Source organism: Callionymus lyra, chromosome 19 (genome assembly GCF_982586985.1).
Source record: "Callionymus lyra chromosome 19, fCalLyr1.hap1.1, whole genome shotgun sequence".
NCBI classification, from domain to species: domain Eukaryota; kingdom Metazoa; phylum Chordata; class Actinopteri; order Syngnathiformes; family Callionymidae; genus Callionymus; species Callionymus lyra.
Window position 1 is genome coordinate 2265992 of NC_141836.1, and position 14325 is coordinate 2280316.

Here is a 14325-nt window from a genome sequence, read left to right on the forward strand (position 1 = left end):
CTCTTTGCTCTTGATGATCTACTGACTCCTTTAAGAAACATCTTAAGACGTTTTTATTTGTTCAGGCTTTTCCTTGAATTTCTCGAACTCCTGTGTTTTTCTCAGTATTATCTTGATCTTTGAAGTATGTACTTTTTTGAGTATTGTTTTGATTGTCTAAGCGCTTTGTGACCCTGGTCTCGAAAAGCGCTATATAAATAAATATTACTTACTTACTTACTTACTTACTATATATATATAAATATATGTATACAGTATATATATATATAAAGTAGAGAATACAACATGTTTAAAGATTAACGACTTCGTGCTAACGAGCTTCAACTAATCGTCGACTCAGCTTCAGCTTTAACTGCCTGAACAACTTCAAACCTGTTCAATAAGATGATAAATGAGCCACTTAAAGTCTGGTTCTGTCAGGGTTTCTTCTGCCTCAGGCCTCGTCCCATCAAACATCCCAAGCATGTGGGAGGAGCTGATTCTTCCTGTGGATCTTCCATCATCGTCCACACCAGCATCTCTGGACCTTCACCTCAGAACCACTGCAGCTTCACAACACAACTCACGGGTCAGTTGAAGTGTAATCCCTGACACCTGTGGACACGACCCCCTCTTGACCTTTGCCCTTCTCTTGATTGACGAGCAGAATTGCAGGTCAGTAACAAGCACCAGGTCGTGTTGATTCTCAGGTTTCATTCTCCGAGCGATGCCAAAGGCACAAATTCCTCCTTTGTAAAAATGTTAGGAAGAATTTAGTTCCGTGCGTGGATGTGTTCAGACGACTGGCGCTGGATGTTCAGAATGTTGCTGGAGAACGAGCTCCTCCACGTTCCAGGTCCACAGCCTGGACTTCTTCACGAACACACGACACGAGCGACACGTAATGACAGAGAACGATTCACACCTGTTTTATTTCGACACGCGACGTTGCCAAGAACATAATAATGTTTGTTTTTCACCAGCGTTTGTAACGTCTATCAAAACTCTTTGAACAGAAGCTCCACGAGTCCTGCAGTGGAACAGGTTCACGTGCGGCAAGAACTCCTGAACCATCATCATCCAACCACGGTTTATACTGCCACAATCAACACAGCCTCGGGGATGAGTTCACTGAGAGGGAGAGAGGAGATGAAGCGAGGTGTTGGAACAATATCTCCTTCACCAGCAGCTGAAACTATTGAACAGACTCATAAGGACAGATATGTCCTGGAGCGCCCCCTGGAGTCTGTGGGGGAGGATCCCGTCCAAGCGGGTCTCCATGAAGAACAATGTCTCAGACCTTCTCAACACACACTCACTGAGGAGCTCCATCAGTGACAGGTGATCCAGGTGTGTGAGGTATGACAGGTGTGTCCTCCTGCTGACCCCAAGAACCATTTCTTTCACGTGCACGACCATGTCTTTCACGTGCACCACCATGTCTTTCACGTGCACCACCATGTCTTTCACGTGCACCACCATCTCTTTCACGTGCACGACCATGTCTTTCACGTGCACCACCATGTCTTTCACGTGCACCACCATGTCTTTCACGTGCACCACCATCTCTTTCACGTGCACGACCATGTCTTTCACGTGCACCACCACGTCTTTCACGTGCACCACCACGTCTTTCACGTGCACGACCACGTCTTTCACGTGCACCATCACGTCTTTCAAGTGCACCACCATGTCTTATCACGTGCACCACCATGTCTTTCACGTGCACGACCATGTCTTATCACGTGCACCACCACGTCTTTCACGTGCACGACCATGTCTTTCACGTGCACGACCATGTCTTTCACGTGCACCACCATCTCTTTCACGTGCACCACCATGTCTTTCACGTGCACGACCATGTCTTTCACGTGCACGACCATGTCTTTCACGTGCACCACCATGTCTTTCACGTGCACCACCATGTCTTTCACGTGCACCACCATGTCTTTCACGTGCACGACCATCTCTTTCACGTGCACGACCATGTCTTTCACGTGCACCACCACATCTTTCACGTGCACCACCATGTCTTTCACGTGCACCACCACGTCTTTCACGTGCACCACCATGTCTTTCACGTGCACGACCATCTCTTTCACGTGCACGACCATGTCTTTCACGTGCACCACCACATCTTTCACGTGCACCACCATGTCTTTCACGTGCACCACCACGTCTTTCACGTGCACGACCATGTCTTATCACGTGCACGACCATCTCTTTCACGTGCACGACCATGTCTTTCACATGCACCACCATGTCTTTCACGTGCACGACCATGTCTTTCACGTGCACCACCATGTCTTTCACGTGCACCACCATGTCTTTCACGTGCACCACCATGTCTTTCACGTGCACGACCATCTCTTTCACGTGCACGACCATGTCTTTCACGTGCACCACCACATCTTTCACGTGCACCACCATGTCTTTCACGTGCACCACCACTTCTTTCACGTGCACCACCATGTCTTTCACGTGCACGACCATCTCTTTCACGTGCACGACCATGTCTTTCACGTGCACCACCACGTCTTTCACGTGCACGACCATGTCTTATCACGTGCACGACCATCTCTTTCACGTGCACGACCATGTCTTTCACATGCACCACCATGTCTTTCACGTGCACGACCATCTCTTTCACGTGCACCACCATTTCTTTCATGTGCACGACCATGTCTTTCACGTGCACCACCATGTCTTTCACGTGCACGACCATTTCTTTCACGTGCACGACCATGTCTTTCACGTGCACCACCATGTCTTTCACGTGCACGACCATCTCTTTCACGTGCACGACTATGTCTTTCACGTGCACCACCACGTCTTTCACGTGCACGACCACGTCTTTCACGTGCACCATCACGTCTTTCAAGTGCACCATCACGTCTTTCAAGTGCACCACCATGTCTTTCACGTGCACGACCATGTCTTATCACTTGCACCACCACGTCTTTCACGTGCACCACCATGTCTTATCACGTGCACCACCACGTCTTTCACGTGCACCACCACGTCTTTCACGTGCACAACCATGTTTCCGCCACCATCACTGTTCAACTCTACCTCAGCCGGTACTGACCACTGCCAACCACAAGTGTTTAAAAGGTCACATGACTTGACACTCAACATTGGAGTCGAGTGTCAAGTCTTTAGATGCTCGTATGTTCACACGCTTAGAACATGTGACGCATGTTGAAATTGTTGGTCTCGTCCTGCTGTCAATCAAGTTTGAATGTGCGTCATTCAGAGCAGGTTCTTAAACCCTCGTTGAAATAAAGACTGAAGTTCTGAGCAATGACCTCGTGAATATAACGAACTCAAGAGTCCACGACTGTTGCTCAGATAACACTGAAGGTCAAAGGTCAGGCTCATGAGAGGTGAACTTTAACAGTCAGATCCCTTTACATCCGGAGCGGGAGTTGAATTCCGCTCTGGCTTCTGACTTCAAAACAAACCGAATTTGATATCATTCATTATTTGGCAGGATTGTAGCTCGAGCGCGTTCTTTCAAAACTACCTTAGTTTCTCAAGGTTCTCGACCCGCGACTCATCACATGTGTCAGCAGCTGCTCTCTGATTGGCTGCTGAGGAGGAAGTTAAAATGAGTATAAATAATAATAATAATAATAATAATAATAATGTCTATTTATATAGCGCCTTTCTAGACCAGGGTCACAAAGCGCTTTGACAGCCATTCACACACACTGATGGGAGTAGGCTGTAGGCTGCACACATAACGAAATAGTTGAGTCAACGTGGAGTGACTGGATATTTGTGACCCCCCCTCAACATCAAGAGAGTAAATAAAACGATCTTCTTATTATTCTTGAGGCAGAATCCCTGAGAGAACCAGACTCGTATCACACATGAAACACAGAGGTTTGTGTGATGTGAGGTGAACACACACCTGGTGTGTCCAAGTGCTGATGGTTCCTTCAGTCGCACAACTGTGACCGGAGAGAACCGCTGAAGAAAGACGATCATTTCCAATGTTTTGATGTTTATTCTACACATTTGAAGAACTTTAGACCGAATTATTCACTTTGATGTAAAGTCTCCTATTTTATTGTTATTTATTTTAATTTCTTTTTCATTATTTTTATCGTATCTTTCAAATTGTTAACACTGGAAATAAACGTGTTCTGGTTCTGATGTTGATGTTTCTTCTTAAATGAACTTTAGATTTTGGTCAAATGCTGCGACCAAGTGGTTCATTGGCAGAACTGAACGGTGTGTTATTACCTGTCATTATTGGCAACGTGATGACGTCACCAGGTGAGCAGATCTTTGGACTCAAGAGACGAATGTGTTTAACTCGTCAGAGCTGCTGTCAATCATCAATCATTTCAGGTCTGGATCTTCATCTTCTCGTTCACTTGTGCTGCTCCTCTAACACACACACACACGCACACGCACACGCACACGCACACGCACACGCACACACACACAGTTGTAACACACACATTTACACACCTGTCTTCGCCACCCTGGCTGCACTCTCTTCTTGACCTCAGTCATGACTTCAATCATGAGATGTTTAAATATATGACACTAGAATAACCAGGAGAGACGTCTGTAGACAGTGTTATAGAACTAGGACTCACATCTGACCTTTGAACTTCATCACTCATGGAGAAGATGCTGTTGTTTTATTTTGTTTTATTTCATAACGTGTCATAACACATTATTAGCAACAAAGGATTTCTTCTGATTCTGAATGACTGGAAGTCATTATATTTGTGTGTTTGTTCAAATTAAATTAATATTAGAGATGTATTTAAACATTGTTTATATCTCACACATTCACTTAGATTTGCACTGTTCTATTCTGTCTTTCAAATCAGCTACAATATATGTTCCTTTACTATTGTTTCAAACCTGTCAGCTTCTTTATGACGTCATCAGTCACAGGGAACAACATTGAGGTCTTTCAGTGTCGCTGCTGTCAACAGAAGTGACTGTTCAGTGCCAGGATCTGTCAAGAAACATGTTTCTGATCTAACGACTCATCGACTGCTCGTCGATCCATGTTGTTGTCGCGGTTACTATGACAACGGTTGTCGCGTCCTGATCCACTTTCTTGTTGCTTCATCTCTCAGTGTGAGCACTCATGTCCAAGTCCAAGGTAAAGACTCCTGCTTCATGTTGGTGTTGATGCTCAATAAACACATAAACACGAGCTGCTGACACTTTAATCAAACTAGTATCCAGATGTTAGTCTGTTAGCTTAGCGTGGCTGTTTGTTATGCTAACATGCTAACATGCTAACATGAAGTTTGTTTATTTCCCTCCAGACATCTGGAAACAGAAGTTCTTCAGACTCTTCGAGAAACGACGACGGGTGAGACATGATGTTCTCCTTATTGTCCACATGGTCACGAGCTTTACATGTCAAGTGTTTCTTCAAAGCTAGTTTGAGTTCATTGTCAAGAAAAGCAGAAGGTCAAAGTTCTGTTGCTGGAAACAGAAGAGAAACATTTGAACGTGACGATGTTATTTAACGTTGAAGCTCATCAACACTAAGATGTCGGTCTTTAGGGAGGAGAAGACGATCTACTTCAAGTGTGGCCTTCACAACACCATCCTGGACGTGCTCCGACAGAGACCGGGCTGGATTGAAGTGAAAGAGTGAGAGCGACGGCGCCTCCTGGTTTTGTCGCTCACTTATATCTGGACCTGGTTTCAGCGACGAGGACTGGGACTTCTACTGGTGTGAGATAGGATGGCTGAGGGAGAGCTTCGACCACACGTACCTGGAGGAACACATGAGAATCAACCACTTCCGCAATCATTACGAGGTGAGTGTGGACGTGAACCCAGGCTCAGAGGTTCTTCAGTGTCGCTCTGTTACAGTTGACGCGCAAGAACCTCATGGTGAAAAACCTCAAACGATACCGGAAACAACTGGAGCGAGAAGACGGAGCGTCGGAGGCTCGCAGCTGTGACTTCTTCCCGTGCACCTTCGCCATGCCCAACGAGTACCACGTGTTTGTGGAGGAGTTCAAACGGACGCCGGGCAACATCTGGATCATGAAGCCGGTGAGAAACACACGTGTTCGTGAAACATCTCCTTCAATTGAGGAAGTCTTGTTTGATGAAGGTGGCCAAGTCTCAAGGAAAAGGGATCTTTCTGTTCCGCAAACTGAAGGACGTGATGGACTGGAAAAGGGTAATGTTGCTCCTGACTGTCGCGGCCTGATGACCCGTCGTGTGTTTGCTTCCACAGAACGGGATCCGATCAGACGAGGACAAAGAAGTCGTGCCTGTGGAAAGTTATGTTGCTCAGCGATATATCGAGAATCCCTACTTGATCAATGGTAATGTATTGATCAAATGATTGATTTTATTTCATTCATGAATCTTCTTCTAGTTCACTGGAGTCAGCTACGTCAGCTGAACAACTTACGAGCCGTAGATGTTTTCAATTGAACGTTTACTCTACATCTGATGTCTTTGAATCACTTGTATTGATTATTTTATCAGCTTCTTCTTGTGTCCTCACAGGAAGAAAGTTTGATCTGAGAGTTTACGTCCTGGTAACATCGGTCTGTCACTGAGTCATGATCTCATCTTGATCCACTTCTGACTCCACCTCTGCTCCTCAGTATGTCCCGCTGAAGGCCTGGCTCTATCGCGACGGCTTTGCCCGCATTTCCAACACCCGCTACTCCCCCAGTAGCATCGATGACAGATGTATCCTCTTTACCCATGATGCTTTGTTGTAGGGTTAAGATTTAAAACGTCGCAGCGATGAACTTTATCATCTGCTTCATCTTAAATCACACTTTCACTGTGATTTATAGAAGAAAAAGAAAGTCTATCCACTTGATGCTAACTTATGTCTATACAGTTTAATTCTAAGGTTTTATCTTCAATTTATTTGGATTGTTTTTAATTTCCTGTTTAAATTCAATATGTTTGCATCGTTCTTTCCCTTCATTCCACGCCAGACATGCACCTCACCAATGTTGCTATTCAGAAAACCGCACCTGACTATGACCCTGAGAAGGTGAGTCAAGTTTTCAGCCAAATACTTGATTTTGTGAGGAAACTATTTGTGTGGCAGGGATGTAAGTGGCAGATGCAGCAGCTGCGGAGTTACCTGAGCGCCAAACACGGCCGGACCACCGTGGAAACCTTGTTCAAAGAGATGGACAACATCTTCGTCCGCAGTCTGCTGAGCGTCCAGAAGGTCATCATCAACGACAAACACTGTTTCGAACTCTACGGATACGACATTCTGTTGGATCGGAACCTCAAGCCGTGAGTCCATGAACACGCTGAGTGATAGTAGATCTAAGAAGGAATCCATGCGTCTGTTGAAACACAAACAATCTTGGGATGATGGTTCTCCAGGTACTGACCAGGCAGATACAGTTTGTCGCGAAAACTAGATGCTGTTGGGTTTCATTAGGAATACTACTAATAGAACTAGAAAATAATACTAGTATTTACTGTGTTTAATGTGTCACGCTGTTGGTTTTCATCTCAAGGTGGTTAATAGAAGTCAATGCGTCTCCGTCACACACACCGAGCAGTCGAGAGGATTACCAGATGAAGTGCAGGCTGCTGGACGACACTCTGAATGTTGTCGACATGGAGGGACGGTAACAGACTTGTATTTACTGCAGATTATATCCATTTGAAATCAATCATAAATGAAATACCAAGGATCAAATATTCATATATTTTGTTTCCTTCGTTTCCTCAGACTGACCAGCAAAGAGAAAAGAGTGGGAGGTTTTGATCTGATGTGGAACGACGGTCCGGTCTACAAAGAGGACGTCCAGCACAAAACCTTGAGCAGCACACTTACCTCCAACACACACCTGGGTAAACTATGTGATGTGAGGAGGATCAAATGAAAATGTTAACATGTCGACTGTCACCAGGATGCACCAACGACAGAGACAAGCAGCTTCGTCGCCTCTTCAATCCGTTTCCCTGTCAGAAGCCGACTTCTTCAAGTTGATTTCCAAGTATTGATTCCCTACCTTATGAACGGTAATGTGACTTTCAGCCACCGTTGTATCGTCACAAACACACTCGACAACTCTGAGAGTCAATGAAAGTTCATGCAAAGTCTGAATCTTCAGAGGTTCTTTAAATTATCTTTTCTGCCACGATCTACTAAAAACCTTTAGTAGCCATTTTGGCATCATATAATATTAATTTATTTGTTTTTTTCAATGAGACTGGTGAATCCATTACAATAGTTCACTTTCCAGGAGATGATCAGATGATGCTTCATTTGATCAACTTCTAATGATAAAGGCTTTGCTTCAGTTTTTATTGCAACAAATATGTGAAGAATTGTGTCTATTCTTCTCTCTCTAACAAGAAATGTGCTATGATTCTTTAGAGATATAAGTTAAGTAATGGTTCCTATGCTTCCACACTTACACCAGGAGAGAAAGCTTTAACTGTCATTTAAAAAGTGTTTTCGCTGTCACTCATGTCCATCGAAACCATGAACAACACACACAAATCATCATTAGTCTTCAACAAAACTCAATTTGTTTTGGTTCAAAACATTTATTTTTATGCTTTACAAATACTTGCATTCAACATTGAGAAGTACACGCCGCCTTCACGTGCATGTCGAAGTGTACGTTTATAATAACAGCTGTTCCTCTGACTTCCTGTTTATGGCTTTGACACGTAACACGGGCTGGACTCATGACACACGTCACTCTGTGGCCTCGTCCATCACATGAAACCGATAAGACACCATGTAAACCATGTTTTCAAGTATGCAGTGGAGTTTAAAAATGATATAGAAGTTTGAAACGACCCATATTTGTATTTACCAACCCGAGTTTCAACTAGTCTTTGAGCAGCGTCGGATATCACGGCAGACAAATCACATTCAACACTCTAAACACGAAACGCGATGAACACAATCCAACAACAAACACTTATCCATAAATATAACTATGGCATATAAAATCTGGAAAAATATGCATTTACATTTGTAGCAAACATCATACAGTCCTCAATGGTAGGAAGAGCTCAGCTCCCCGCGAAATACAGTCGACTGGAGACGATCATTCAGCTGTTGAGACATGAAAAGCCCTTGAAAGCAAAAGTAAAAGAACAGAAGGACAATCACAGGAGCAGCCAAGAACTGAAAAGTCCATCAAAGCACCAAATGATTCTTAAATAAACAAATACATTCCAATATCTAAAATTCTACCTGGAGCAGGAAAGTTTGACTTGTATAGAGATTTAGTCATTCACAAGTATCATCACAGCGACTTAAGGTATATTGTTGAGTTACAGGTGATCCAGACATGACTGTTGCTTTAGGGAGAAATGACTTTAGAACGTTTAGCTTTCATCTGATGAGTTTGCATGATCAACATGTGCAAACTGTGCAATAACAAATAAGGTGCAGTTGTTACAGAGAGAAACTCACGATTGAGACGTTCTTTAAACCTGGTTCTGTGCAAGGATGGATGTGATCAGCACTGAAATGATCCAATCATGGTTTCTGAAACTAACAAGTGTTATGAGGAACCTCTCGTCTACGTGGGGCAAACTTATAAGAACGTTTGAGAGAAATATCAATCATTTCTATTTACATTTGAGCTTCATGTTTAAGATCTTATCCAGAGAAGCTTCTTTCTTCCTAAAGAGGATGTTGGAGGGAATGAAAGTGATGTCTTATGACCTCATGTTGAAGTCTTTTGTCTGCTGATTGTATACCATGTATACGTTATTGTCTCTTGTACGTTCTTGTAATGTTCACTGGATATTAAACCATGAATGAGTTAAGTTACTTTCAAACATTGCTGCTGTAAAGTTGTTTTTTGCAAGAACAATAAAGCATCATCTTGAGTTTTCAGCTGCATTATAACTTGTATAAATTCACAGACTTTTCAAATCCTGGGCTCAAAGTTGTTGTCGTTTTTCAGTCTTCTGAATGGAATGAACATGTACATGTTTCATGCTCTTATAGAGTAACTTGGACTGTTATATTTCACCTTTGAGAAGCTGCAGTCTCTAGTAAGACGGACGCACAACAGTTGTTAGTATCACACAACAAGCAAGCAGAGGCTTTGAAGCACAGACGCTGTCACTTGGCGACAAATTGCACGTTTTTAGTTTTTCCATTTAGTTTAGTGCTGAGAGAGGCTTTGCTCGCGAGCGGCTGCTGCTCTTTCGTGACTCTTCTCACGCACGACTTCTGACCTCCTGCCTCCGTCCTCGGCCAGTCCTTCTTTGACGCGCTCGCCTCCTTCTTCACCAAGACACGTTTGTCGGCAGCGGCCGTGGCCTTGACCCCTGCGGCTTCCTTCTTCACGTCCGTCTCAGAGCTGGCTCGGACGCGACTTCTCCTCACCGGACCTCTGGCGCCGGGGTTGGTCGCAGGTTCCGGCGTCGGTTTACGAGCATTACCGGTGGCCTGCATGTGTCTGATGTGACTCTTGGCTGCCGAGGGGCTGACCGGGGTTCGTCCTCCTGGACTCTTCACCTCCTTTGAACTTTCTCTGGTCTCGCTGCTGCTCCTCTTCACCGGACCCCCGGGTCTGGCCCTGCGCTCCAGCAGAGGGCTGAGTCTGGAGTGGCGCTGGTAGGCGTAGGAGGAGCAGCTTCCGTTGCAGATGGGGAAGCGGTTGTGGCAGTGAGGGCAGGCCGGCAGGCGGGAGAGCGGCTGGTGAGCTGCCGAGGCTGCAGGTGACGGAGGGTTGTTGACGGGCGCGAACGGAGAAGATCTCTGGCTCTGACGAAAACCTTTCGGGGAGTTGAGTCGGGAGGACGGGGCTGTGTGGGGTCTCTGTGGGGGAGTGGACGAGGGGAAGCTCTGGGGTCTCGGACGGCTGCCCGGTGGACGACTGTTCTCCGCGTTGATGGTTTGAATCTGCAGCCACTCCAGCTTCAGGAGTCTTTCCAGATACTTCTCCAAGGGCCCGACGGGTTTCGGCCGAGGAGCTCCGCGACCGTCCGTGTGAAGAAAGACCGCCAGCTGTCGAAGACTCCAGCTGTTGAAGGGAGGCGGCAGGAAGTCTGGGTAACTGTAGACGGGTTCCTTACTTTCTTCTTCTTCGCCGACGGCACCTGGAGGTCCCGGGATGTCTGCAGGAAAATCATTGGTGTTGATGACCTCGGCTCGGAGGTTGAGGTGAGGGGGGGTGCAGGGCGTGCAGGGCGAGGGCAGGACAGGAAGTCTCTCGGAGTCGGACAGATCGCTGGCGCTGTCAGTGTCGTCTTCCTTCTGGGTGTAGTGCCTCCGGAAGGCTTCAGGAGGGGGGACCTGAGAGGGCACGAGGGGCTGGATCTGCATGTGTCTCAGGCCTGAGATGGGGGAGATGGGCAGAGACAGCGCTCGACGGTTCTTGGCGCCGCGGCCCTGGAGCAGCTCCACGCTGCAGAGCGTCGTCTTCTCTCTTTTCTCTTCTTTCCTGTGTTGCCGGAGTTGAGGTCTCACATTGGCCTCGTCCACGGGGCTGGAGAGGGAGACAGAAAACAGCCGTTAGGGTTCAGTGAAGTGAGGGTCATGAAAACACACCTTGAGAGTTTGCTCGTGTTCCCGTCGGCGCCGGCCTTCAACCTGCTCCTCTTGTTGTGAGCCTGCAGAGAGAGCGAGATCTTGAGTGTCCTTCAGGGGTGAAGTCATGAGGAACATTAGGATGATGATCCACTCACTCTGTGCGCGGGCGTCAGTGTGTCCTTATCCTGACCCTGCAGTCCGTTCTCCACTGCTCGCCTCATCCTGTTGCCCTGCTTTGAACTGAGACACGTGACGTCAGATCCACGCGTGCAGGTGAGCCTCGCAGGTGAGCAGCAGAGAAACACTCACCTGGTTCCTGCGCAGGTGTTCTCCGTGTTCGCGCGGATCTTGTCTCTGGACTCGACGCGCTTCATGGTCGTGGACGCGCTTCGCTCCTGCATGATGGGCCCCATGATGCGGGTCGAGGATCCCCTCTGACGACCACCCTGCAGCTACAGACGCCAGCCCACATCCCTGCGATCACCGCTGGAAACGAACCGACAAACACCATTTTCCGCGAGAAGACAGTCCATCACGTCCTGGAGCGCACGCGCGTTCAGGCTCGAGTCGAACTACAGATGTTTTCTGTCGAGTGTTTCCAGGAGATGGTTCTGGAGTCACATCATCAAACATGTACGAGAGCTGAACCACAGACGCCTTCTTTACTGTCAGATTGGTTTGTTTACCTGCTGCTGACTGGCTTGACGCAGGGCTGACGTAGTAGAGTGTTGCATCATGGGACTTGTAGTCCATCCCGCCCATCGTTCTACTAAAACAAGATTTTTTTTGCAAACCAGCAGCTATAATGCACGTTAAAGACATCGCATAATCCCGCAGAGTAAAAGCGGAAGTATGCATGTAAGAAATACGAATAAAGCAAGACATTTTAAAGACATTGATGTTACGCTAGAACTCAATAGTCCAGGTCACCTCAGGTTCGTTCTGGTCCATCTGCAGCTTCACACTGGACTAGATGATCGCCATATAAAGTCAACTTCAATCTTCCACACGGACTGGAGAGTTATGAAGGTGAATAGTCTCCTCGAAGCAGGTGATTGTTTAAATAAAGAGTGTTAGGATGAAGTGGTGAGAGACGAACAAGAGTCAAGTGTTCTTGGATCGTGTTTCACTTTAATGTCTTTTCTCTAACACTTGACATGAGCGAGGATTGTCGCTAATATGTGTTTTATTAGACATTAATGTTGTCATTGATCAACCGACTCGTTTGTTTTCTAGTTGAACGTTCCTGCACGTACACCGAGAGGCCACGCCCACTTATCTGCTCGTTTAACAGAAGTTAATTTAACAAGATTGATTTGAGTTGTTTTATTATGAAGACTTTCTTTCTTTCATTGAGCCAGAATGTCAACACTGTGTAACGAACCCTGTGTGTGCAGGTCACCTGGACGTCTTCACACCATGGACAAGGGATGGTTCATTGGACAGGAGAGAATCTCCACATCAGATCCTGGATCCTTCAGTGCTGCAGCGAGACCCTCCATCACTGTCAACCTGACTCAGATGCTCCGGGCCAGCAGCTCCAAAGAAGACAAGAAACCAGTTCAAATCCGTCCTCCAAGTCCAAAAGCGCCAAGAGCCCCAGAGTTCCGTAGAAGCCTCTCCTGTGAACCTCCACCTAAACCCATCATCCGCCACCGTTCCTACTCTCTTCCGCCGCCCAAAGGAAACAAGTCGTGCAAACATGTCGGGGTTCGATTTGTCGACTCGCTGGGGCTCGACCTGGAGGACATAAAACTGTTCAAGGCTGGAGATGAACCCCTCGTACCACACCATGTGACCTTCAGGCTGCTGATGGCAGCGGAGATGACTGACGGACGCCACCTGGAGATCTCCTTACCCTACCTGAAGCCAGCATTGAACCAGCAACCCGGAGATCGTCCTGAATTCCTCTGTTGTCTCCGCAGTCAGAACGTGTGTCTAGAGAGAGTGTTGTGTTTTGAACTCGGCGTCATAGGAATCACGCAGGTGGTCAATCTGGACTTTGAGAAAGACGTTCAGGTTCGTTATTCTTTCACCGACTGGAAGAGCTTTGCTGAGACCAGAGCCTCGTGGGTCAGCACCAACACCAGGACCTGGGCGGACGGAGGACAGTTCAGCTGTGATACGTTTCGCTTCCATCTCCCCGTCCCCCCCTTCCTGCAGCCGGGGGCCACGCTAGAGTTTGCCATACAGTACAGAGTGAGTGGACAGGAGTTCTGGGATAATAATTTTGGGCAGAATTATAAGTTAGTTTGTCATAACTACAAACTGACGGTACCTAAAGAATGCCAAGATAGCATGGTGCACTTTGTTTAGAATGCTGAAAAACTTTAGCACTTTTATATTTGCATTCTGAGGAAATATCTACATTATTTTGTAAAAGATAATAAGTTTGTCTCAAATTAGACACAAAAAGTTGGTTATATACAAATACTAAGTGCACTTAAATCTTAAGCTTGTTAGGATTCTCCTGTAAATTGCACATTTGTATTTAATTTGTATCTCACAGCACTTTATGACAAATTGTAAATTAATGTGATCGTGTCCATAATAGATCTCTAGTGAAATGTTGACATTAGAGTTATTGTCAGGTCTGGTCTTTTCTTGTTTGGATTTCAAATAACTTTGTTCAAAGCCAAATGGAAATGTTTTGATTCTAGAGGTAAAAATACATTTCTGTGATTCGCCACAGTTAACATTTTAATAATCATGTTTATTGAAAAGATTTGTAAATCGTTCTAAAACTAAATAAATAATTTCACTTTAAACTTGTTTCAATCTTTACAGACACTGTGATTGTTTAGGAAACTCGGTGCTCGATTGTTGACGTCATATCCAAAACT

The 14325-nt window shown here is 45.9% G+C and overlaps 3 protein-coding genes across 4 annotated transcripts; 2 read left to right on the top strand and 1 right to left on the bottom strand.

Moving 5' to 3' along the window:
* Positions 1-4929: 4929 nt before the first annotated feature.
* ttll9 (tubulin tyrosine ligase-like family, member 9) lies at positions 4930-7968 on the top strand. Its single transcript, XM_087781402.1, has 14 exons — positions 4930-5113; positions 5283-5329; positions 5527-5616; positions 5675-5786; positions 5842-6027; positions 6089-6157; positions 6215-6305; positions 6493-6533; positions 6594-6681; positions 6939-6997; positions 7055-7251; positions 7482-7595; positions 7700-7821; positions 7881-7968. Exons 1-14 carry the CDS (start codon positions 5099-5101, stop codon positions 7958-7960), a joined length of 1311 nt encoding a protein of 436 aa, XP_087637528.1. The 5' UTR covers positions 4930-5098; the 3' UTR covers positions 7961-7968.
* A 42-nt stretch (positions 7969-8010) lies between these two features.
* Positions 8011-12134, bottom strand: fam217ba (family with sequence similarity 217 member Ba). Its single transcript, XM_087781401.1, has 4 exons — positions 11792-12134; positions 11638-11722; positions 11501-11562; positions 8011-11438 (listed from the first exon to the last, which is right to left on the bottom strand). The coding sequence occupies exons 1-4, from the start codon at positions 11893-11895 to the stop codon at positions 10067-10069; spliced, it is 1623 nt and encodes a 540-aa protein (XP_087637527.1). The 5' UTR covers positions 11896-12134; the 3' UTR covers positions 8011-10066.
* Positions 12135-12381: 247 nt separating this feature from the next.
* On the top strand, positions 12382-14250 carry ppp1r3da (protein phosphatase 1, regulatory subunit 3Da). 2 transcript variants are annotated; one of them, XM_087781403.1, is made up of 2 exons: positions 12382-12533; positions 12880-14250. In XM_087781403.1, exon 2 carries the CDS (start codon positions 12902-12904, stop codon positions 13796-13798), a length of 897 nt encoding a protein of 298 aa, XP_087637529.1. In that variant the 5' UTR covers positions 12382-12533; positions 12880-12901; the 3' UTR covers positions 13799-14250. The 2 variants fall into 2 exon arrangements, with proteins under 2 accessions (XP_087637529.1, XP_087637530.1); XM_087781404.1 differs by having other exon boundaries at positions 12382-12511.
* Positions 14251-14325: the final 75 nt, after the last annotated feature.

Coding starts and splice junctions, on each gene's coding strand:
- ttll9 (XM_087781402.1), top strand. Junction 5,617..5,674: donor GGCTGGATTGAAGTGAAAGA/GTGAGAGCGACG, acceptor ACCTGGTTTCAG/CGACGAGGACTGGGACTTCT. Junction 7,822..7,880: donor TACCTCCAACACACACCTGG/GTAAACTATGTG, acceptor GACTGTCACCAG/GATGCACCAACGACAGAGAC.
- fam217ba (XM_087781401.1), bottom strand. CDS start 11,895: ATGGGGCCCATCATGCAGGAGCGAAGCGCGTCCACGACCATGAAGCGC. Junction 11,723..11,791: donor AACACCTGCGCAGGAACCAG/GTGAGTGTTTCT, acceptor CACGTGTCTCAG/TTCAAAGCAGGGCAACAGGA. Junction 11,563..11,637: donor CACTGACGCCCGCGCACAGA/GTGAGTGGATCA, acceptor CTCTCTCTGCAG/GCTCACAACAAGAGGAGCAG.
- ppp1r3da (XM_087781403.1), top strand. CDS start 12,902: ATGGACAAGGGATGGTTCATTGGACAGGAGAGAATCTCCACATCAGAT.